The sequence below is a fragment of the Homalodisca vitripennis genome, chromosome 4 (genome assembly GCF_021130785.1).
Source record: "Homalodisca vitripennis isolate AUS2020 chromosome 4, UT_GWSS_2.1, whole genome shotgun sequence".
NCBI lineage: Eukaryota > Metazoa > Arthropoda > Insecta > Hemiptera > Cicadellidae > Homalodisca > Homalodisca vitripennis.
Window position 1 is genome coordinate 85,926,472 of NC_060210.1, and position 27,476 is coordinate 85,953,947.

A 27,476-nucleotide genomic window follows, 5' to 3' on the forward strand; every position below is an offset into this window, starting at 1 on the left:
ATTCTCATATTTTGCATTTTTGACGTGACAACGTCTTAAATTAGGTTGCAGCTCGGAGTCACTCATGAAAAAGTGTAACGCCCGGTAACGTTACGATGCCCGTCCAGTGGGTCCGCCGCTCGGGATCCGCACGGGATAAAGCAGATAACTTGGGTCCGCCGCACGGGATAAAGCAGATAACTATGTTTATTCGTGAAAATGTGGAGTGCTTAGATTCGTCATTTACAACAATAAAGGTAAATAATTGTACACTGATATTTCATTATCGTAAACTATGATTGATTGATTAATTGTTAGATTGACACAAAAGTTGAGAAACTGAGTTTATAGGTTATGTCATACTATTGACAAATGTTGATAGTGTTAAGTAAATTATTAGTTTAAATCACTCTGCAATCAATCGTAATTCAGTCGATTGAGAAGAAACAGCGCGTATTGCTAGTCAAACATTTAAAATAACAAATTATAACCTCTAACCTGTCATAACAGTGCGACCAAACAAACGAACTAAACCGACCAATCACCACGCGCGGAGTTAGAATTTAACTGTGTTTAGCAAGAATTTCAAATTCCAATTTTAGTAAATGTTTTATTCAACTTTACCATTTACAATAACAAATTTTAATTAATTTTAAATTATGTACAATGTTTTAGTAAACAAAATATATTTCTATAGTTAAAATTTGTGCTATTTTCATTCAATTCCTTGTTCCTATTGTGCAATTTAATAATATTCATATCAATAAATATTCTACCGAGAAAAAGACGTTGTCACGTTAAAATCTTCGCCCGTAAAACCGACTTTACAGGCAACCATAATTTTTTTTCTGATAACCGGATACTATAGTACTCGTATCTTCTAATTGTCCAGGAGTTGAGAACCCATTTGCATTGTATAAACACACAACTTAGTTTTTATTTAAATCGATAATAGATTTATCCTAAGAAATAAATTGGTCCAAACCAAGTTGGTTTAGGTGGAGGTTGAACAATAGAAGGGCATCAGTAAGGTTAAAGAGTTGAAATTGATATATTTTAGCAAATCACATTTTTTAGATTGATACACTTAGCTAATCATCTAATTCATTAATAAATATAAAAACCAGTGTCAGTTATAATATAGGCTATAGGCAATTGAAGTGGTGACTAAGTCTCTTTATATAGTTATCTGATGGTGATATAAATATTATTTGTGTTTACTGGTTTAAACATATCAAGCTGTAAAAATTATCGTTTTATGTTTTAACCCTTTTGATACCCTCTATTTTAATCTTCACCAAAAGTAGAAGGGCCGATGATAGATTTCTTTCCCAGAAAAGAAATCTCTACGGATGTTGAGAAAAAACCGGGTTCTGAGCTTTTACAGTGCTGTTTGACTTTCAGCTCTTGGACTATAGCTCCTGATCTCTGAACAATCGGGATTCCGACCTCTTGTTCATTTATTTGCAACAATCTCAGTAGCAAGCGAAGTCCTTGACTCTCGCTCGATCTAGGTCGGATCGAACAGTTATCGCAGTTCGCGATCTCTACACTGCCTGCGAACACAACTGTCGCTGCACGACCTGCGAAGCTAGTCTCTTCGTTAAAAGAGAAAAGCGATGAAAGTTACCAAAGGGCGTGATGCAAATCCATATAATGGGTCAGAAGATGGGAGATGTAATCCAAACCCAAACGGTGGAGGGGACTTTGAGGGGGGTCCGAGGTTCGAGGTCAGCCCAGTCACGTGTCTCTCTGCAGCAGACATATGGTGGACGTGAGAACTCGGTACTGTCGGTGGAAAATAACATAGACCTAGCAGAACAGTGGGACCATCTGCCAGTGGAGAAGAAAGTAAGAACATTTGTTAGGGTGAAATCCGTTTGTTGATGTTCCATTTGCCAGCCGCTCACTTTCAAGATGATGGAGTATATTGTCAAGTGACACTTCTGCGTTATCTTGCATAAACACTGGGATGCTTGTCATAAAGTGAGAATATTGTAAAAACCATTGCTTCTGGACAGATCAAATTTCACGCCTTTTTATGTAACTACTGAATCAATAACAAGCTTTTCCATTTTTAAAACCGCTCCAATTCTGACATACCAATTTCAAACAATGTGTTAAGTCGTATATGAGTCTAGAAAGGATCGTGTGGAATCCAGCTTTAATGTTTCTTAGTTAAAAAGTTGTTCTGTTGTTCTCTCATGACAAGAGAGAATTTCACTTAGTCCTAAGAGAACCTTTGTGCTGCTTCCGGAGTAACATAATGTTCTAGGTGGGTAAGTTTGGGGGTAGGGACGCTTCCTGTCGATATCCACGAGGAAGGATTTTGGCCATTAATATGTCTCCTTGGAAGAAGGGGAAGCCAGCTCTGTACCAGCCTCTCCAGTAAAAGCGGGAATGGGTGGCACACCCTTATGTTTAGGCTAACAACTGCTTTTGACACTTACGGAGCCCCATCAAAAGTCATCCCCCGCAGTAGACTAGACCTATCGATCTACCCTTGCATCCCAATACCTCGACATTTCTGGTTAATGATGTTCCGCTCATAGACGTCCATAGGGTTGCAGTATCCAGTGTTGGTTTAACTGGAAGATATACGCCAGCCAAAAGTAAACAATCCTGAGTAAAATGAATTTGATCCAAAGTAAGATATTTAGTTTTGGTTTGATCCTGTTTGAAACCTTAAAAGGATCATTGACAACCTCGGTTACTATTTTTAAGTTTTTTTATACTATAGACTATCTATAGAGATTTATTCAGTAGAAAACTAAGTGGAATTAGAGAAATGCATAATCTTGTATCAATTCAAGGTCTAATGTGATGTTAACCACACACAATAACAAACACTTACTTAATTTTCAAACCACTCATTGTTGTAAATTATTCGTTCGCTGTCTACAGTCCTTCATTTACGATAGCTAATTAAAAGGATAGCATGATTGTTTTGGAATCATAAGGTGACGCAAATTATTAAATAAAGTCCTGTTGCAATAAACGTCCCGAGATAAATAATTAAACATTCTATTATGTCCTTTAACTTTATCTCTTTCCGCACCAGGTTCATTGACTCACCAATTGTAATGCAAGCTCAACTATTTGTCTTTGTCAAGTCTGAATCAGAGCGGAAAAACATTAGTCATCATTTTGGTTATGTTTATCAGTGTTGCAACCATTATTGTTATTGGAAAAGGAAATTTAAAGAACGTTACGTTTACTATTGGTATTTTTTCAGGAATTCTCAAATGCATTACTAAAGAAACATATCTTTATGCATGAAACAGTTGAACAGAACGACTTCCAAGAAGTAGAGTGAACTTGCGTTTTAGTTTAGTAATACCTCCTGACAATGAAAAGAATTCAAAGTGCCGTTTGAAAAGTATTAGCAAAAGACTCGCGGTGCGTGCGGAATCCACAAACCGCTCTGGGATCACATTGCTGGTACTTACAAGGGAGCCAATACAAGGACACATGCAACCACACCGACAGCAATCCCACAATGCTCAGCTGGTGCTCTGGTTTGCGCAAACGGGCGGGAAATGTCAAGGTTGTCCGACTGGGCGGCATCTCATCCAGACTGATGACCGCCTCAGGGGCTGACATCACTTCCTACATTCCCTGCCATAACCGGAAATGTTGTCTGACCTTTGATAATTTCACCATGTCATTCTTGCTTGGAGAAAGGTGAAAAAGATCGCCATTCCTTCCGAAAATTAGATGTTTTAATAATTAAATAATTCCTTTTCATGCGAAACAAAATAAAGCTCACTGCAGCCATTATACATCACGCGATATTTACAAGAATCAAAAATGTATTCCAGAGACCTTATCCGCTTTCAACTGAAACTGTGTATAAGATAAGTGAATTACTGTTTAGTGCGACTGGTGACATTTTTAAGTACGAATATAAAAAATAACCTTATTCGTGTTCCCTTAAGCGAACGACAACTTAATTTTAAATAAAAGGGTACCCGTTAATAAATAATTTATTATGACATATGACTATTAATTTAGTACTTTTACATTAACTTGATCCGGTTCGTCGAACGAATTTCGGGTCAATTTAACGGGAACACGCCAATTAACAGAAGTGTTGGATATTGATACGGGTTGGGATCGGCCAACGTGGTTTCATCTTGTGGCACAGACGAGCGGACATATCTGGGTGATCTCAGGACCAGTTGGTGGATCGAAACCGGTTCGAGGCGCGCTGGCGGGAAGTGATTGCAGTGTAGCAGGTTCCGTAAATTGTGTAACTTCCTACCTCAGTTCGCTTTTAGGTTAAGTACGTCTTCGGCAAAAAGTGTGCAGTTCCAAAATGTGTTTTACTATATCGGCTTTTACTGTGTGGGATATTTAACCATCAAAATTTGATTATAATCTTTTAACTTTTGTTCTGCGGCTTTATTTGGAACTTATGTTTTGGATTTCATTTATTGTGATTTTAAATGCAATATAAAAGTACTAATTGAATTTAAAAATGAACTATTGGCATATAAGTGTTGGCTGTAAAATACAGATCATTAATACAGATCATTATAGTAATACCGTATATAATGATTACTACACAGCAGATTTTTAATGACGGGTACAACTAACATGAAGTGCCTGCATTACAAGTTTTGGCTACTGCACTTCCAGTATTATACTAAGTGTTCATCCTAATAGTGACTTAAAAATTCCAAAGTATTATTTTTTGCGTGAATGAAACCTGTTTCATTGCTCAGAATGAAACTTACAATTGATTGGTCAACTATGTAACGGTGTGTTCCACTGAACAGAGCGTACCTCGAGTGATGATGCTCCTCCTCCCACCACTACTCCTGGGAACCAAAAAGGTCACGAACGGCGAACCGGTGAGAGTTGAAGATGCGCGTGGAGAAAGGGGGGCGAATCTTGCCTAAGATTATGTACTTTAGTAGTTCCGTATAAATAGGGGGGAATCGTTCTTAGGACAATATTAGTGCTCTAGAGTTTGCGAGGGGAGTACCACGATGGCTCTGGGTGTGTGGGGATTGACAGTGATGTTCGCGGTGGTGCAAGTGATAGCGGTGCCCTTGGACAGTGATAACGAACTCGGCCTCGGCTCCGGTCTCAAGGTGTTGAGGAAACTGTACGACGACTGTTCCAGGAAAGACTCGGCCGTTTCGTGCCTGAAAGGGAAGGCTATTACTTTTTTTGACCGGGCGACCAGAAGTGACTCTATACCCCTCGGCGATCTCGTGTTCTTGGTGAAAGAAGAAGGCTCCCGCTTAGACTACGGAAGGGCGCTGACCGAAAACGATGTGGAAGCGGTGATCCAAGGGAGCGATGACACCGCCAGGGACCTCAAGCTCAACGACCTGCTCTTCGATAGGATCGCGAGATTCTTCAACTCCCATACCATCAAGCTAGCCTTGCCCAAGGTGTCATCACAGGACCTCGCGAGAGGCTATGAAGAAGGTAAAAAACTAAAAAAGAAAATACAAGATTTGGTATTATACGCACTAATAATTATCTTATCACTGTTCTAGTTTAAGGTTTTATAATACAAAATTCTTCCATTGTACTCTTATAAGAGTATAATTAGTATTTTAATAGGAATTCGTTTATTTATCTTGTATTACCAAATAACTTTATTTATTTATTCATCAACGGACAAACCATTTTACAATTAGACTTAACATGTCCTAATCATTTATATAGCAAGAATATACATGCAATCCAATGTTTTTATGTTAATGAAAATACACATATTAAGATTGATATTTACAAAACGAATTTTAATACAAAAGTAAAGAAAAATTAAATTAAATAAGAAAAAATCGTGCAAAGAAGTATAAAATCGACATAATTATAATACAATTGACGAATTGTATTTGAAATGTTTAAATTTCTGCTTCTTGATTAAAGAATTATTTTTTCTTAAGGAAAGTATATTAGATATAATTAGAACATTCTGACGTACATAAAGTAATATTACTCTTCCAACGCCCCGTAGAATTGTTTACGAATTTACTGGCATAGATGAATTTACCCCTAAAGTTGCATAGTAGATAATAAATTTGAAAAACATTAAACGTTAAATTTCAGTTTATTGAATCAGTTTTTAAATTGAAGAAATACTCAAATGTACGTTTTCATGTTCATGCTGCAGTGAAATGAAACACTTAAGTTAAGTTAATAACTATTCCAAAGTATATATCCAAAGTAATTTAAATATAATAAAACTTACCTAATACGGTAGAAAACTAGATTTTAATATTTTTAAGTTTTAAAAATAAGTATCTCATACTAGCCATTTAAAGAAAGAATAAATTCTTTCTTAATACAGCTCAAAATAAGGATAGGCATTAGATTGTATGTGTTAAATACGTCTTTCACATAAAAAGGTACACCAAACATAAACTTAATTCAGTTTTACATTTTATTGAATGTCTTAGTTCACAATACTATAATATTTATGTATAAATTATCCGCTATAGTTTCCTCTCTAAGTCAACTAAAGTACAAAGTTAGGCCTTTAGTATTTATATTGTAATGAATGAATTTGGAGCAAAAGTTTAACACAGCTGTTAGCAATAGAATTTTTAACTTGAATGTAGTTATACGTATTACAAATCGTTGTCCAATTAGAAACATAAGCATTTAAATGTAAAAAACACGATGCATGTAGAAATTGTAAGAAAGTAATTTAATAAAGTGATTTTGCTCCAAATTCGTTCGTTGTTTTCGTTTTCCCAAATCTCCTAATTAAGTAATACTAAACAGATTTCTTTGAGAAAACAGTTTCGTTATAAAAATATATCCATATTGAAGTAACATGGTGAAACAATGAGTTAGTAAAAAAATAAAAGTATTTATTAAAATAGTAACAGATTATGATTGTTAGTGTCACTCAAATCACTTTGAAAAATGGTATAAAAATAGTTAAATGATGCAAGGTATAAATATAAAGGAGATATTTAAATATATACAATAGAAAACCAAATTTATAGTCGTCAGTTTATTTTTGAGATATTGTGCAGGAATAGGACAAAAATTGAAATAATAGCTTCGCTAAAGCTCAGCCAATAATACAAGAGATCTTGTATAACTTTGTAGGAATTTTAAAGTTGAATAGTGCTCAAATGTATAGCTAATTAAAAGGATAGCCTGATTGTTTTGGAATCATAAGTTGACGCAAATTATTAATTTGAGAATTGTAAGTACTATACTTTAGACAAATTACGGGAGAAATAAATACCTTAAAGTGACGATGCAACTGGTCAAATATAAGACTTCAATTAACCTCTGCAGAACTGCACATTATAAATTACATACACTACAAGCGAATAAATTCCAATTCGCTTATTAAGGAAATCAGCGACAAGAAACCAATTAGAAAACTCTAAATATTTATGGAAATGCATATTTTAAAGTCAAAGCTGCGCTGCTAAGTAACTGCTGAAATATTGCTCAATAAATATTGTTTTTGTCATAACTTGGCATTGTATTTGAAATTTAACGTCTGTACGGGAATAGTTCAAGGATAATGTGCCGATTTGAATGCGCGCAAGGATCAAGAATTGCGGTTTTTGTAATGTACTGGTTCCAGACACCACGGCGATCTCGGAGGTTAATTGTGTGAATTGGCGAAGATTGCTGGAATTGTAACGGTTGCGAGTACTTAAATCTAGTGGAGAACTCTACAAGAAAAGCACTCAGTGAATGGAATCTGTCAAGGATTTATCGACATAAATATTTATCGTATATTATACGAAGTATGGTTAATCTCATAACGCGTTTAGTGGCGAGGAACGTTCACATTTAACCTTCCCAAGACCGGATTCAGCAATTCCAATACGAGGGCTATCAAAATTCCTCGTTTTCGTTATGTACGAGTAGATTTACTAAGAATTTAATTTAAATATTCTTTTTTCCTTCACATTTTCCTCGTTTTATTCCACGTAAGGAAATTAATATATTAACGCGTTTCTCTTATTCAGTGTTTTGGTGTAAAATATCTTTAAATGTGTCTTGAAAAGAAGTTTTAGTAATAATTGATCACAGAGCACTACGTGAACTATTGTGTCCAAATTTAACTATCCTGACTGTCGCGGATTTAAGAATATATCCTTGATATTTACCAACCTCTACTCCGGAGACTATTCTACTGTGTCTATACTGCTAGGGGTTTCCTACCCCTTATGAATGTCACAATAGTTTGAATTTTTAATCCAATCATTTTTTACGTGAATTATATTACCATGTGTATTTGAGTTGACAAAAGTACAAACAGTACGAACTTGGATTTTTGCCCTTTTTTAAAATTGTATTTAAAATAAACTAAATTAATTTTAAAATCCTTGGAACATTCGACATGTATTTGTTTAAATTTGTTTCTATTAACAGTGAATGGTCAGACTGGCCTTTACTAAGAAGGTAAGTTACTAGAGAGGATGTACAAATCCCATTATCTATATTTATCTCTCTGTCTATCCGAACTGTATCCCGAAAACGAAATGACATACACTTTGCAAAATTTTGCATGAAGCTAAGAATCACTAATTTGACAATATATTTGGATGACGCATTTCACTACATGATATTTTACTGAGCGTTGGGAAATATTTTTACATTGGCGTTCAGGTAACCACGATAGAAACGGAAAAATAGAATAAATAAAATTGTAAACAAAATGATAATTATATGAGGATTTGACATGTGAAAATTCTATTCATAGAGTAAAACGAAACTGTAAATGAAAGTTCGTTGTTGAAAGTCAGTGACAAGATTGCAGAGCACCCTTATGTTGTAGTACTCGCTCTACATGACCGGATCTTTACACTGCTATGAAACCTCAACTAATAAAAAATAATTTTTTTATTCGTACATAGTCCAAAAATACCACCAGATGATTTGAAAGAGTAAGACATTCAAAACTTATAATTATAATAAATGATAATAAGGTATATTTGAGAACCATACTAGTTTATAAATTTTTGAACACTTTTATTACGTGCAACACATTTTTATTGTAAGAATAGAATAGGATCAAAACCATTAAACCGAAAAAATGTGAGCTCCATGTCCACGTTTCAGTTACACGTGAATTATGTATATAATATGATTCATTATTAACTGTCATTAAAGGAAGCAAAATATATTCTCATTTGACTATAGGTCAAGTTTAAGATGTTCAGTTTTTAAGACAAGTGAAATGCCTGCGAACTCCAACAATAAGCATATTTAAATTAGTGATAAACTTAAGCATTTGGATTATTTTGAGTGCTTAAACTTAACAGTATAAAAATTACATGTATTAAAAATTATAAAACTTATAATAAAAACGTTTGTTAAAAAAACGCTAAAATAATAGGTGCAGAAATACGATGATATATATTTTCTTGAAAATTCTATTCCAACATAGAAGACATATTTACTTTATATACATTATGCATTACAAATACAGAATATGGTTTATGTATGCGACTATCGCATATTTTTGCAAGGTTTTCATGACAGCGTATGTACTAAACAACGTTCTGCCGAAATTGATATATCATGCAGATAGTTGACCATTTGTCTACTAGATCGCAGCACTGCCTGCGTTGAGACTAAGTTGTTGGCCTTCCTTTTCAGCCTACTTTAAATCAGTAACATGTCTTGCTTATTGTTAACGGGTTATATTGGATCATTTAATTATTTATCTTATAAATTAAATTATAATCCAACCTTGAATTAAACGTTTTTATTGCAAGTACTGCTGAAACTGGAACTCCATTTGTAGCTTAGATAAGATAGAGTCCTTTAAATGTTTTCTCTCCAAGTTCTTGGAATGTCACTGTCAATAAAACTATAAGTAGTCCAGTAATAGAACATTCCTATTCAATTACTGGAGACACAGGTTCTGGAATTACACGTATAACAACGTTCCGTCCATGTAGTATCAGACAAAAATTAGTATGCAATAACTGTAATTAGTAACTGTAACAAATACTCGACGCAAGTATCAGTTACAGAGCTCGGAAAATGTGATAACAAAATTTAAAATTAAAATAGATAGACGTGACAGTTACTCGAGATCAGTTACATTAGAGTTACTCGAGCTATGTTATCGATACATTTATTAGTGATATATTAACGATTTAGTGGCTCTAATTACGTAACCGTTTAGTATAATAAGTAACCGTTACTGTAACAAAAAGATACTAGGGATGGTGGGTGAAAGTGTAACATATACTATATCGAAGTAACCGTTACATTTACATGACATAGGTGAACCCCCTTGTGAAGAAATTGTTATTTAAAGCACGAACTAATTAACTCCAGTAATTCACCTGTTAAATTTACTACAGAACACTTACTGTTATAGAATACGGATATTCAAATAACTCGTCTACTCTACTCATCTATAATAAATAACTAGTCACTTATTTTATTTTAATTTAAAACTAAGACCAATGAACTGTTTTATTTAATACTTGCAAAAACAATTGTGTAAGTGAATCAGTCATATATTTTACATTATACTCGATAACGTAACATATTATAAAATAAGATTTAAGAGAGCCTTATCTTATTACATTTATCACTTAATTTACATATGAACAAAAAAATTGTTAGGATCTATTACTAAACCTCAGTTTCCTGTCATACACTAGTTGGCTGAATTTTAGCGAAGCCTAGTCTACGAACACTCTGGAAGAATAGCCTACGGGCCTGGAAGAATTTCATTTCTGTCCATCCGTTTGTCTGTCAGCACGATAACTTAACGGGCTGACCTATAAACTTGAAATTGTGTATGAGGATTCATTTCTGTATGCGAAAAACTGAGTTTGATGATAGAACATGTTACTCCATGGGATTTGGTTGAGCCTTAGCGAATACTTTTACATTGGTCTTATGGGTAACTATAGTGGTAACAAGAAAACAGCAGAATACATAATTTTGAACAAAACTCAATATACCTATTTATAAGGGATTCAAACTTATGACATATTAACACGTGTAGTCTAACTTTCCCAATACATACAAAATTAATTATGGTGACTTGGTGTATAGACTTCATTATTTAAACAATTATGAACACCAATCCAATGAACAAAAACGAATGCATTATGTAGCGTGATATGTAGACTTAATTGTTAACTAAACTAATTGTATGACAATTTCATCTCTAGAAGAATGTGTTCTATGATTTTGTTTCAAATTCTGTTTTACGATTGTCCGTCTGTCAATCTATCCGCAGGACATTTAGAAAAATATGTGAGCTATCGATTTTAATTTTTTTTTTTGCAACTTGTGCTAAGCCTGTTACGACACGTGTTGTGGCGTACTTTTACCTTGTTTGTATAAAAACTCACAAATAATTTAAGTTTTTGAAATCTTTTGTTGGCAAAAAGTCAATTCAATAAAACCATTACAAGTAAATTGTCTGTACTTTCCCATTTATATGAAAAACGATGAAGGTAAAGTTGATCGAGTTATGTACTTTTATAACATAGATATTAATAGTTGCGGAATGCTCAGTAAAAAAACAATAGATTTATTCAAGTTTACCTTGGATAAAACAAAGTACAGACATTAGTTATACAGTTATAACGGTAGTTAATTTTGTTTTTACCAAATAAAATGTAATAATTAAAGCCCTAAACTCTACAGAAAAGTAGTCATGGGTTTCTTTAGCGAGATGAGAAACAAAAATTTAAATCCTTTTTTAGCTAAGCAATTTAACAATTATCTAAGGTTAGCGTTATTGTTCTATGTAATTATTTTGATCTTATCGATTGATTAACGTTAGCAATCTCATATTACACAAATACGTATTACATGTGTTTTATCTACATAAACATTCAATTATAAAGGTATGCGTGAGGCGACCTTGCCTACAGTGATTGCACAACTTTGATACGGCCAATAGAATAACAATAACATTATCAGAGAAACATTTGACCTTGGATACTGCTCTAGCACCTGGTGACAGTAGCACCTTCCAAGCCACCTGTCGCTCATAATTAGACGACCATTAGAACATTGTCCCCGGTAATGACCGGTCGTGACCATGTTTGGATATAAAATAGTATGCAAAACACTTTAATAGCCTCAAATTAATATTAAAATAACAATGCAAAATAGTTATTTTGTTGTTCGATGGAACACCTGGCAGATTAAGTTTTGTGTGAACCGATTAACATGTTTATAGTGTTATCAAATTACTGCAATTTTCTAAAATATGAATAAATATCACCGTAGGAAAATTACTATGTTTTATAGCATATATTTATTATAAGACAGTGCCTTGACTCTCATTGATATAGGCCGATTAAATTGTATGAATTTGTATGCTATTAAAATGGAATGCTTCCTTATTTTGAAAGAGAAATTCAGTTATAGGAAAACAAATTTTTTTGGGAAATGGAGTCATGTTTACTTTTTATCATAAATTATTTTTACCAAAAGGTATTATTTTTTATTTAGTCCGGTTAAAATAAGGATGCAACCTCGGAATGAAAGATAATAAGCTAAAAATTTGCATACGTCTTTATTTTGATGGTATAAAACTTACCTCAAAAGTCTCATATAATCACGTGTACGCGACTTAAGATATTTAAGGTCAAACTTCACGAAAATGAGTGTTTTTGCAGCAAATATCTCGTTTCCCCTTACGCTAAATGATTTTGAAGGTGGTTAGAGAAATTGTAGAACGGAAAATTATCTTCAAATTTTGTCTGAAGTAATTTTATGTACGCTCAACCCTATTTGAGATACAGCGCAAAGAGTAGGGGACCGCTTACCTGTATATAAGATAATGCGAGGTCAGCCAGTAGAATACAATAAATAAATGAGTTATATTGTTAATTATTCACTTACTATTATTATTATTCAATTTTATTATTATTTACTATACCATATTTATAGATATTATTTATAAATGATTATATTCTCTAAATAATACTTATTTTATTTTTTACCAAACATTACAATATTAAAAGAAATATTTTCAAATGAATTTTGATTATATATTTATTAATGAATAATAATCAATAATCAATTATTTGGAGGTGGATAAGACTTTGTTTTTAACTACAGATGATCGAATATCTTCTCTAATAATTAATCGCCGCAGCAGCTTCTACTATTCGCAATCGTTCTTCTTCGGGTGAGCTTTTTTTATCCTCGTACCAAGCTTTAGATAAAATATTTGACTCTGTGTCACGAAAAGATATAATAGTAAATGATTCTACCTTAGTTGCAATTGTTTATATCAGTCAAATACATCTCCCTCAATTTAGAAATGATAGTCTTATCATCCGGTACGTACTCGGTAGGAATATCTTTTCAAATCTTTTAATGTAAATTGTGAATCAATTATTATTTTTCTATATAAAAAAATCCTTTTCATGGCCTGTGTGATGTTACTATCTTTGTGATGCTTTTTATCAGTAGGTATTCGATTTAAAAATGAGAGTAGCAAATAGCATTATATTTAGCCTCAGCAGCTACCAAGTCATGTTAAAAAAGTATACGATTTTTGACTAATTTTCCTAACAAGTCGCCTCTTTCTTCAGCTTTCGTAAAAACGTTATTATTAAAAATCAAGAGTACTTACTTTACTGATGGTTCGTTTATACTTTTCTTTTTTTTCTGCGCCTTCATCAGCTACTTGACCACAAAACAAGCAAGATATTTTAAAATCAAATACCTCTTCTCGTTTTTTTACGAGGTGGACTTTTTGCAGTTGGAGTTTCATCGTCATCTGCACGTCGCTTCGATGCAGCAATTGAATTTTTACTTATATACACTTTTAGACAATCAACATGCACCTTCACAGAAGTAAAAGTATTTAAATAATTTATATGACCGTCATTTCTGTCAATACTTGCAGTTTTTAATGTTTGTAAGCCACGCACAATACTCACAGAAGCACTTTCTGATATTAATGTATTACAAATAAAACAACAACCAGCCATTTCAATTAAAAGGTACACTCAAAATCGTATGTCTGTTAATGCTAAGTTGTCGTTTTAAACTAACGGATAAAAATATATTTTTTATCGGTATAGAAATACTTACACAGAGAAATACCCTACCATTCCCATCATCAAGTAAACTATCTCACCACCACTACTGTACTTATACATAGAAATTCCAAACTCATTCGTTACAGTGTGTAGAAAGTAAAAAAAACGAAAGTGAAAAAAAAAACGCTCATATATAAACAATGGAGCATCTGCTACAGCTTCGCAGAAACAGCAAACTTAAACTTCGAACAAGAGATTTGTATTTCGAGATATAATATTCATAGTATTATAATAATATGGACGAAAAGTATTTCTTTTAATATTGTATGTTTGGTTAAAATGAAATAAGTATTATTAGAGAATATATCAATTTATAATTAATATCTATAAATATGGTATATTAAATAATAATAAAATTGAATAATAATAATAGTATTAAGTAATAATAATAATAATAGTAGGTGAATAATTAACAATATAACTCATTTATTTATTGTATTCTACTAGCTGACCTCGCATTATCGTATATACAGGTAAGCGGTCCCCTACTCTTTGCGCTGTATCTCAAAAAAGGGTTGAACGTACATAAAATTACTTCAGACAAAATTTGAAGATAATTTTCCGTTCTACAATTTCTCTAACCACCTTCAAAATCATTTAGCGTAAGGGAAACGAGATATTTGCTGCAAAAAACTCATTTTCGTGAAGTTTGACCTTAAATATCTTAAGTCGCGTACACGTGATTATATGAGACTTTTGAGGTAAGTTTTTTATACCATCAAAATAAAGACGTATGCAAATTTTTTAGCTTATTATCTTTCATTCCGAGGTTTGCATCCTTATTTTGCCTTATTTTACTGAGTTAATTCTCTCATCTTCATTTTACAATAATCTTCATATTGAACATAGCTTTAATGCAACATTTTGGAAATATCTTCAACAACCGTGAATCCCAAAACACAAATCCGTTCGTAAAAGTTCGTGTTTTAACAGTTTTATGGAAACTATCATAGGTATAACCTGTACTAGCAAAACTATAAAAATATTGGCTAAACGTTAAAAAAGGCTATCACTCGATAGGACTGAAATGTTTTTTTCGTCTATATGCTGTCTTTACGATTTAAAGTGCTGCATGAAGCATCATTTGTTTTCACAGGAACATTGATTTCAATGATGGTGCGTGTAACCCAATGGGATTGGATGAGCTTTAGGAACATTTTTACATTGTTGTCATGATCGAATTGAGAAATCACAGAATAAGTATATTTTATAAACAAACTGAGTACAATCGTATGAGAATTTACATGTTACAAGACATAGTAACATACGTAGCCTATTGGAATTAAAACTTTAATGTAATTATAGTGTTGCATGCAATCACAGCGAAGCATGTTACCTGACACCTGGTGAGGTGTAGAAGTACATTGTTTAGAACATATCTCTAGAGTGCCTACTCAATATGGAATCATACAGTATCACGGTTCTATTTTCGAGTAGACGTGTTAAGTAAAGTTTAACAGAGGTTCAAACAGCAACCTTTAAACTTTACTAATAATAAAATGTTTAAAACAGAAGTGATGTAGACATTGGCTTTTATTAGGGTAAGTCAAAATTATATTGGTCTACTTAGGGCATTGCCACTCATTCCAAAGCCCATTGGTTTCATATTCAGAGTTTTAGACAGTAGGTTTCTAAGAATAAATAGTCTATAACTTTTTGGTCTCAATAAATCTATAAAAAACGGAATACTCGTATATTGTTAAAGAATTTATATATTTCTAAGTTGTAACAGTTTGCAAGATTTAAATCAGACTATTGTTAAATTTATTTATTTATTATATTGCACTATGATATATTTAATTGATTTTATGTAATAAACAGCACTGTTTTAATATATGTGTTGGAAACCCAAGATTTAAGGAAGGAATAAGATTAACGCGTTTTAAGAATAAAGGAAACTCAGGATATAATGACGCGACCTACAAAATCACTTTCTAACCAGCGCAGCACTGCTGACGGAGCAAGTGTGTCGGATCTTAGGGCTGTTAGCAGCGGTGCTGCAACCGCTTCCGTTAATTTGGGATACGTGGTCATCATCCTGACAGATCTCTTCATACCATCGGAACAGAACACATAACAGTTAATGTGGACCTTGCTTACAAAACCGACATCATTAACATAAATTCTAAATTCATCCTTGTCTAGTAATTTTTGACATAATAGTGACTCATGCTATAAAATAGAAAATATATTCAATAAACTAATTAACATAAAATGTTATCCACTTATAAGAGCATAGAGCGATACGTCATGTATTAATGAAACTTTACCTTCCTAAATTAGATTAAGTTTCCAATTAATTTGTGTACAGTATTTATAATGAACTTTATACAAGCGGAGCTTAAAATGTGATTTTAAAAGCCGACTCAAATGATAAACCACTAGGGATTTCTTTTATTATATTCACTGTTTTCTTATGTCTTGTCATTCAACTCCGAAGTGCTTCATGTTAAGTGTACACTTTAAACACATTTAGTTATTTTCATTTTCATTCCGGACATCATACGAATCTTTTAAAAGAAATACTTCCGTTTCTTCTTTTTGTACGTCTAACAGTCAAAACCTTTAACAGTCCCATTCTTTAACGGTTCTGGATTTTAATAATTTGGCAAAAAGAAAAATGAAGTGCTGAATTTCTAAAAGGTATACGCAACATTGTATGTATACTCACTAACCAAATAGTAATGGTGGACTTAATTATATGCATGCAAATAATATTATAAACCAATCCATGTTAAATCTTCTATTCTAAAACCGGCTTTAAATATTCGGTTATTGCTTTGTTAACATATTACATCACATATTTTTGTCGTATGAATTGTGTAGTTTGTTGTGTAGGAGCCTTAAAAATGAATTTGAAATCATGGAGAGAACTCTTGTGATTGATTGAAAATTGGCAGATAAATTCGAGCCCATCAGCATCTTTGTGTTCTGTATAGATTTATAGAATATAAGCATTCTTGACAAAATCATGTGCGTTCTATGTGGAGCTCGATTTAATATCACCCTCCAGACAGTGCAAGTCCGCTAAAGAAATTATATATGTAAGCAAAATGTTTCTACTGAATATAATTTAAACTTGAACGTTACATATGAAGACTTGTATATTTTACTATCGATATGTCTGAAAAATTTATACTAATTTACACCTATTATTTAAAGGTAGTATCCTAGAACGATATTTACCATCCTAAACCCTTAGTTTGAATTCTGTTATTGGGAGTTGAAGAGATAAAGCAGGATTATAAATATATTGATGAACGGATTAAGCTTCCACCAAGCACATGGTACGTAATAGTGATGAGAACTTGACACAGTATCTCATTAAAGCAGTTTTTTTTTTAATATTTATGTTGTCATTTATGTACAAAACTACTAATAGAGTATCGTAGAAAACATACAACATGAACAGTATTGTATCTAATACTATTATTAAGCTCACATTAATTAAGTTAAGACATAGAGTATCATTTGAAGGTCACAGTGTTATCAGCAATGTATCAGCATGTCGAATACAGGTCAAGTATCACTACACGTAGAGGTGGGGCAAGATAATGAGATAACAGTAAGATAGCTGCTGACACGTACCGGCATGCCAGATGTAAACAAGTTTCAGACAGCAATGCAGTGAATTGTTACTTATTCAGGAAATTCTGTGTAAACAACGCCTTTACAGACGTACTTTGATACGTTATATTGATTTAAATCTTTTAGTTAACCGGCAATGGAGGATTATTTTTACATTGTTAAAATGTATGCTACAATATCTAATTTCAATAATGTTTCTATTACATGGGTTATCAAAGGTACAGTATATGTACTGTAGTTTTATAGTCAGATCATTTTGAACAAATTAGAACCGATGGCTGTTTTAATTTCAGTGAGAGATATTTTCTGTGGTCGTGACATTTGTTATCATTACCGCTGATCTTATAATATACCATAGACGCTACCAGTTAATCCATAATCGTAAAACCAGTGATTCTCGAGGGCAGCATAAGAAAATGTTGGGAATAAATTAACAATGGTAATAAGATTTTCTATGAGTGCTCAAAAATATATAACTGAATTACGCCAATTACCCCATTTCCACAGCTTACAGTAAATAAATCTTAACGGTAAAATAAGCCAGGTAGCTGCTTTAAAGATTTAAATGAAATTATGCCATTAGAGGAACTTTTGGGAACATAAAAAATGGCAAACATTCAACATATTTATATGCAACGTAATAAATAAGTATATAGTTAAAACAGATCAATTAAAATTAATGCTATAAAATGCAGTAAATTACCTTACGGAAAATGAAACATTCAGGAATTAGAAAAATTCAAAACTAGCGAAAACAAGTGCCGTATATAAAGCGATACCACAATAATTTTATTATGTTCCGTGTAATATAATTTTGTTACTCTTAAAAGTAATTATAAAATGGTATAACTAATATTTAAGCTTAAAAGTTTGTGACTAAGGTACGAAAGCGGAGAAAATGTTTATAGAGGGCGTTGTCTTCCTTATTAACACTAAACGAAACTTATGTTTTAAACAGAGTAACATTTTGTTGAAGAATTCCTGTATTTAATTATTTCAGTACACAGATTCAAATAAGTACGGAAGATAATAGAGCAGTAGATTTTTATTGTCAGATGAGACCCAGCGATATTTCACGGTTTTCTATGGTACAGCAAACATTGCATTATTCATATGCCATCAAACCGGGAGAATTATCTCAACGCGGACAAATAGCGGAGCGCAATTTATTCAATGATTGATTTACGGGGCAATTTCATGCTTCTATTGCTACAGATACAAAATCCATTTTCTAGTGACCTCCAAGCGATAATCCGCGTACATACCCGCACCCACGCAGCATGTGTGACGCAGCCACGCCTGATCACAGTGATCTATACCCTTAGTCTAGGTCTCTGAAATCAGTTGTAAGTGGCCAGGGTGTGACAATAGAGACATTCATTTCAATTTAAACCTAATAATCTAAGGAGCACGACTACATATGTCTTTCCTTCACATTCCTCTCCGACAGTCTATGATATGCCTGCTAAAGTCAAGGTCTTATATATCATACATAGGAATATATAAAGTAGATATATGGATAAACGCTTTACATACCAAGGTGTTTTAGATAATATTGTATCGTAAAGTTTCTGTTCACGGAAGGTATGAACGGTGACATTCTTAACCACTTGTCATATATTTGGTCAAAGGGTGGGTTAGTGAATTGTAGTGTTAGGTTTGTTTAAAACACTTACATTGCGTATTTCATTTCCTATTTATATAAAAGGAGCCTTTGATTACTAAAACTAATAGTTCACCAAATTCATTTAAGGGAACTATTCTAGACCTTTGTAGTAATGGTAGAGATCAATGGTACATCGAAAGAATAGAATGCTTTATGTCACTTATTGAAGATTGACTGACACATAGAGAGTCATCATCATATAAGAAATGGTTTAAAATTCTGTCCCAGCAATTTTTTTCGGGATATAGAAAAAAGAAAGTTTGAGGATAAATCCCTCCCTAAAAAAGGGTCTCTCCCTGAACTAAAGCTTGTTAATTACAACATCCCTTGTATTATTTCAAAGCAAATACCTAAAAACTATTTAAACAATCGGTAAAGTGCAAAATAATTGTGAATAATTATTTGGTTGGCAAGCTATTTCAAGAGAATCCCCCAATAAAGAAATCGTAATTATTCTCAAAACATGGACATGAAAGTTATAATGTCTTTGTTGAGGGTTCATCATTTTAAATATGTATTCGTTTCATATTTTTATTTTAGAACTGCTTTTACTTATAATATTTCTTTCCTAGATTGCTTAATACGTCTTATAATATGTGAGATGTGGCCGATTACAATGGTTGGATACCTACCTATTAAGTTATTCTACAGGGACACGCTATACATTATCGTCAATGTCAAAAAAATCTTTCTAAGAACACCAGTTACATTTTCAGAAATTCGCCCACCGAGTAGGTAGACTTGTTTCGCATGAACAGGCCTTCAGAGTGGGAAGAGCATGAAATTATAGTTCTCTCACGCTGAAAGATATTATCTATAATCAGTCAAAGGTCCAGCGACTATCATGCGGTAATCTCTCTCCAGATGAAGGCTGCGATATGGCCGGCCTGAGCACTTTATGACGGACGACCGCGCATTAGTCAAAAGGCAGAATTGATGGTTGCACTAATTGTGTAAATAAGTCGTCCATTCAGGGTCACTGGGATTAATTATGGTGTACCTCAATGTTATATGCTTCCACTACCGTTGTTCCACTCAAGGTTTTGGCCGATGCCACATAAACCATGTTATGCATTCAAGGATAAGAAAAATTTAATGAGGCAAGATATTAATTAGGCACGTTTAACTATGTAACTAATAATTATATACATTTCCACATGTCTAATCCAATACTGTAATAACATCTATGCAACTGTGATTTAAAGGCTCCCATTTGAATAAGATTAAAGTATTGACGTAACCACAACCAATTAATTGTAGTCTTATTATGAATGTTACATGACAAAAGAAAGTAGTGATTTTTCTAAATTTTTCAACAAAACAGAAGTCATTTTCGCCGTCTTAAGAATTCAAACACACTTTTAAATATAATTTTTGTAAATAATATCAACAGGTTTCATTAATGTTCAACATGTATAAATTAATAGTAATAACTTAACTTTATAAATAAAATAAACAATTTGTTATCCTTGACATATTTTTAATATTGTTAAAATATTTAGACTGGAGTTAGCTATGTTTGGAAAATGCGTCTTCTAATTTCTGTAAGAGAGCGGTGAATAGCAGTAAATAGTATCTTACCGTATACTTTCTACCTGAACAAAACTGTCGTTCTGAATTTCACCTCGTACCCTCCTAGTTATAATTTTAATTTGTAATAATGTGTTTTTTTGTATACAAATACGGTTTTCCACAAGTGGCTCTGTTTTTTACGTTTTAATTAAATAAAAATACGCGGTTTTTACAATTTCACATAGTCTACACAAGGTACCAGTGGTAATTATTAAAGATTAGCTGAACTCACCGTTGTGCTTAGCTGAATTGTGTTGTATGGAAATAACATTCTGCTGAACTAAATAATAAAAAATTCGCAAACTTAATATTTTTAATAACTCCACTTTAATTAAACTTAAGGACCACTTTTTGTGTATACAACGTTATCAGTTATAGAGAAACAGTGTAAAAAGTATGAAAACATTGTAAATGTCTTTAAGGGAAACAGTTTGTATTGACTTGTAACTATTTACAACGTTTTCATCGTTTGGGTCAATAAACTTTTTAAATTTTCATAATCATGTTCGTGAGTTTTAACGGTCTTTATTTATTTTACATACATTGTTATGTCCATGAATGAATATCTTAAGAAATCTGTAAGCTTTTATTAAGTTAATTTTGAACAATTTTGAGTAGACAAATATTAATTTCAAATAGATCATTAAAATATTTTAAGTATTAAAATATATTTCCTTTATTAACTAATCAGTTTTTTATTTAAATTAAACAGCTTTTTATAATAAGACATATTCCAGTGGTATGGCATTTTAACAATGACAATCTATTGCAATCGTAACTGTAATCGGCGCATTACTATCGGTATAAAGTACTGCAATATTACCGCAATTCCAATTCAATTGTGACAATGAGTTAGTGTATAATCTGCATATACCAAATCCCATTTATAGGTCGTAAAATTGACAGTAAATAGGTTTGACGCCTAATTTATTAAGTAATATTGTAGAATCAACAATGGTATAAATGTTCAACGAATTACAAAACCGGTTAGTATTATAGACCCGATTGTAGCCACATTCATGAAGACGAGCCTGTAAACACCATTACATTACTCAATAACCTTGGCACTAGAGAAGATGAGCAGGTTCGTTGCACTTGACACAACAGCAAGCTAGGAGAGGGAGGACTTTCATTCATGAAGATGCGCTAGTAACCTTCACAGATTACACACATTCGTTCATTCATTCATCACTTGCACGTGACCGAGAACTTATACGAACCGGTTTCACTTTCATTGAATCTTCTTCGCTGGTGACTCCTCTTTGGTTGTAGGCCTAGTACCAATTGGCAGATGTTATTATGTAACTTTGCGAGTGTCTTGACTCTGATTATTTACGATTAAGAGGAAAATATAACTTAGTAAAATGTGAATACTTTTATGTAATACTTGAACATAAAAAAAAACAGCTATTTAAAGCTAAAACCATTTAATACGTAATTCTACATTACTGATAATTAGTTTTACTGAGTTATTAAATATTCTTTCTTTCAAATACAATTACGTGTCACAAATGTTGTGGTTCGACACAAATACTAATAATAATATAAATATTCAATAGTCAACATAAAATATAAATAGTTAAGAGAAAGGAAAAACATTGGAGTTAAATTTAACATCAGAATACGTTAAGCTAAACAAAATTACAAAAATGGAGTAAATGAACACTGAAACCATACAGTCAAAATTAAATGAAGAGAATCTCAACCATTAAAAAATCTAGATAAAAAGCCTGGGTGCAAAGCCAAGATGTCAGGACCCGTTTAAAAAGTGACAATGATTTAGTCGCCGATATTACCGTTGGCAGCCTATTGAAAAAACGTAACCCAGCATACAATGGACTTCTCTCAAAGGTTGTTTAGTGAATAGGACAACTCAATATGGATCCCTTTCTAGTATTGAAAATCACTATTTTTTCATGTTAAAGTATTTTTATTGTTATTACAACGTCCTGGATGCAAAACGAAAACACGGTAAAGATGTTGTTTTGCAGAAAATTTTGCAAGTATGTCTAGGACTTAAACAAATTAAAACTCTTAGAACTTTTTCTGGCACTTGAGTAATTTTGCTAATAGATTAGAGGACCATATTGTGACCACATAACGAATTAGTTTCTCACGGTAGCCTAGGTACACATCAAGACGCACCTATCTGCTAAAGGTTGTTTGTTCTTAAGTTTTTTATCTCTATTAAGATAACGAAATTTGAACTTTTGAGATGGGCTTCAATCTCCTGTTTTTTATCTGTAAAATTTATTTTTACAAATTAAATTAGATTTTATACATCTCTCAGACATTTCTGAGAACAAGGGATGTTTTCGTTCGCCGCTATCAACGCAGGATCTAAAACTGCTAAAATAATAATGAAAACAAAAAAACTTTATGATTGCTGAAACAGGATTAGAAAGTATTTTTTGTTTTGGAACAGTATGGCACTAATGCATAATTATTGCGGATAGCGGCAGCACTGATTGTGACGCACGATAAACATCCCTCAAGATGTGCATATAACATAACAGAAAAAATTTTAGTTTAGTCACAACTGTCGGTTTTGTACAGATAAAATAACAGCAATATCTGTAGCGAGCTATAAAATGTCGACCAGATTAATTTTAATGGTTTCCTTTCTTGCCCTTATTATAGTGCTTTAGGTCTCCAGCATATTACAGATTTTGACCTATGGATTGGTTAAAGGGAGAGATTGATTTATTTTTTTAGTGTTATATACATTTATTAAATGTTAAATACTTAACCTTTTACATACAGAACTGGAGTGAAAGGTTTAAAATGTGTTAGGCAGGTCTAAACAAAGTAGCATAAAAGTTATAAAAGAAATCAAATGTCTTTTTCTTTTTAGGTTCCATCCTTGTTTTGTCTACGCATGGGACGTAAAATCAAACGTAATTTAGTTTGGGATCTCTTTACAGGAGTATAATTAATTTCAGAATAGATTGGCTTTTTCATTATTTGGAGATATACATTCATCAAAAATGTCTAGTTTCTATTTGCGCGTCCGATATTGTTGTATATTTAGAAATTTTCAACCAAACTGGCACTGACGCTTAGCTTACGATCAGCCCATTTTTGTAATAATAATGGAATGTACGAGAATTTATGCCGATGCTCTTATGAATAACAGAGGGGAAAATTGGAAGAATAATATACGGAAGTTCCTTTCAGTGCATGATTTACAACCGTCGCGGTCAACAACCTGTAACACGCATATCGTGCCATCTCTAGCGGCAACAGATCCGCAGGGCGGACCAGGTGTCGGTCTATCACAGATCTACTGATCATGTCAGCCAGAACTGCCACACCTGGTAGCGAAAGTCCGCCGGTTCTGCATTTCACGGTCGGAGATGACACCGCGGCCCGGTTTCCGTTCCTTCCGATAGTCACCGTGAACCGTTCCTAATGCCGGTTTAAAGACATGGTCACAGACGGAAATAAGGTTAAGTATAGTGTGGCCATACATACGGGTGTACGCCCTCTTGTCCAAGCCGCGTGGTACCGCGTGTAGTACCGTTCTACACGGCTTTGTGCCCTTGGGTTATTCAGAGACCGCTGGCTCTATCCGAATATGAAACCTATCACGGCCATGGAGGGGATTTCGAGGTGAATGGCACAACCTGTACAGTATTTCTGACTAACAATGTTCTATCTAACCAAAAGTATAGCTTTCAAAGTTCATGATTTCAGGATTTAATAATTTTTGAGTTCATAAGTTTTCAATGGCAATCTTTCAATTTGAATTTATAGGTTTAAAGCTTATGTGTAATAAATTGTATTGAGTTCTAAAACCTTCTCTATTTCTCTTCAGTACGCCACGATTGCCCAACACACACACACACACACACACACACACACACACACACACACACACACACACACACACACACACACACACACACACACACACACACACACACACACACACACACACACACACACACATTTCTTAGTTGGATTTTGTATGAACTGTCAATGGAATCAGATGGTATTGTTATTACCTCTTCGAAACTAATAAATTAATGTATTAATTGAGTTAATTATTATAAATATATAAAATTTATATATATATATATATATATATATATATATATATATATATATATATATATATTAAGGCAAAGCCACTTTTTGGCTTCTTTTTAAATTAATTACCTTATCTTCTGGAATGTTTAAACATTTCATAAAAAATAAAATAAAATAAAAAAAACTAAGTTTTAGTATACATTAAAAACTGAGTTTTTGATAAATGGTTCTTACAATGTATTAGCTGATTGAAACCACTATGGAGTTTTCTCGGTTGAATGAACATTATTGAAGAAAATCACTCGTTGGCATGTCGCTCATCATTGTTTGTTAATCATAAAAAAACTTTGCAATTCAACAGTGCGAATCCAATTTAGAGAGTACATTACAGTGGCTGATATCTATTGTCGTTTCCAGGTCGCGGTAAGATGAAGAAGATGATGAGCATGATGATGATGATGGGGATGATGAAGAAGATGATGCTGGTGCCCATCGCGATCATTGCCCTCTTCCTCCTGGCCGGCAAGGCGTTCATTATCAGCAAGATCGCGCTGATCCTAGCTCTCATCATCACGCTGAAAAAGGTCCTGGCCAGCAAACAGGAGGAGCATCATCACGAGATGCACTCAGGAGGCCACGGCGGAGGATGGGACCGACGGTCTCTAGGGTATAGCAACGATCTCGCCCACGAACTTGCCTATAGTGCCTACGTTCAGAAGCAGTAGGATCTACAAGTCTTTTGTTTGAATACCCGAACAGAGAATCAGACGCTACGTCTACGGCGCGGCTGTTGTATATATTAATGACATCTTGTGTACATAGCATCTTCAACATTTTTACTTTTCAACTTCGTAACTTACGATATATATATGATCATGACAAATTACTTTACAGAATTACTCACATTCAGTTTCTGCTTATGTTTAGCATATCACGTTTAAAAAATTTAACACTTTCTATACTGTTTCACGAAATTTTCAACAATCGATGTGCCAAAACGGTTCTTTATAATTAATTTATTTTGACATAATACTTACTTTTACTTCATAATACGTAATTTTTAGACTAATATAAAATATAAAAATGTTTATCAATAGTTAATTGGTTTTAATGTTTAAACTAAACAATATGTTAACATACCGCCATGAGGCTGTTTCTACACTTAAAATGTGTACACGTTCTAACGTACGTGTATTTAGATTTATGTGGATAAATTTTAAATTAATAATGAATAATATCAGTGAAACGTATACTACAGCTTTGAGCAAGTCAACAATTTAAAGTACTACAAACCTAACTTAAAAAATGAGTTAAAGAATGAATTCTTTACTGTCTTGAAATTAAATAGCGATTAAATGCTAGTAAACCAAAGATTACTTGTACTGACTTGTTACTGTTTATAATACAATACTTACTTGTTAACTTACCTATTTACGGTTTCAGTGCTATATTATCTTAGTAGATAAAATTTAGTAAATTAAAGTTCTTCTTTTTCTCTTATAATGAAATTCTCTTGCAATTATATTGTTTATTTCTCTTTCTTTTTGTTACATTTTACATAATATAAAAAATTTAAACTTATTTTGGATGATTTTCATACTGAATTCCTATCGATTAAAAGAATGAATAAAAGCACAAAAGTTTACACTAACAACACGTTTTCATATTAATTAAATTCTCTTTTCGTTTATTGTTATTTGTTATTTTACTTTTGTTTCGTAATGTTTAGCAACACCTTGTTGGTGTTGAGTAATTATTAATTTATTCTTGTTAATTGCCTTTAATACTAATAAGGCAAACAATGTACTCCATGTTGGGGATTATAACAAGTACAAATATTTAAGTTATTATACATTCTGTTTTAACTTGTTGTTCAAACCCTTTGTTATTTATTGGTTTTATAAAACTTTTAAAAATATATAAGTGTTACATTTATACCCTTTATTAAAATTAATTTGGTTTTTTTATAAGCAATAGTTGTGTTTGTAAAACTACAATAGTTTCAGTAGGTTGAAGGTCCTTCGGATGTTTTTTCTATATACAATGTGAGTTAAAAGTATGAATACACTCGTTTTAGTTTTTGCTGGATAAAGATGGAGGGCTGGAACTCTGGATACTTTTATAGGAAATAGAACTTTTTAGTCACTATTACAAATTTGCCCATTTCCCCAAAATGGGATTTAAGGAGGAGTGGCTTAAGGTTTTTAAATGTAAAGAACCATTAAGTTGCACCTCATTTGATAGGTCCAGATAAAAGAAGATGAAAAGTGGAAACTATAGCTTTCTACCAGTACATAATAGTAACCCATTGAAATCAATTAAAATTCATTGAGACAAAAAATGAACATCCACATTTAGTAAATAACTTCAATAGACAACCACTATCAATAGACAAACGCTTTTGTTTCCTAGAGGTAGTTTCATTTTTATATCTTTGTAGATTAAAGGTTGAGCAGGATCCATCCATGCTTTTAACTTAATTAATTTCAATGAGCTGTTATGTTGTACTGGGTTGCGATATAAAGCTCTTTTTTCCACTGTTCTTCTTCTTTTATCACGACCTTCCAAGTAAGGTGTAACTTATTGGGTATTTA

At 32.8% G+C, this 27,476-nt stretch overlaps 1 protein-coding gene across 1 annotated transcript; it reads left to right on the forward strand.

Annotated features, from left to right (window-relative positions):
- The first annotated feature begins 4,225 nt into the window (after positions 1–4,225).
- LOC124361463 lies at positions 4,226–26,024 on the forward strand. Its single transcript, XM_046815513.1, has 2 exons — positions 4,226–5,421; positions 25,300–26,024. The coding sequence occupies exons 1-2, from the start codon at positions 4,974–4,976 to the stop codon at positions 25,605–25,607; spliced, it is 756 nt and encodes a 251-aa protein (XP_046671469.1). The 5' UTR covers positions 4,226–4,973; the 3' UTR covers positions 25,608–26,024.
- Positions 26,025–27,476: the final 1,452 nt, after the last annotated feature.

Bases quoted from the DNA above. Each gene is read 5' to 3' on its own strand.
- LOC124361463 (XM_046815513.1), top strand. From the start codon at position 4,974: ATGGCTCTGGGTGTGTGGGGATTGACAGTGATGTTCGCGGTGGTGCAA. The intron at 5,422-25,299 runs GTAAAAAACTAA...TGTCGTTTCCAG, and splicing joins CGCGAGAGGCTATGAAGAAG to GTCGCGGTAAGATGAAGAAG.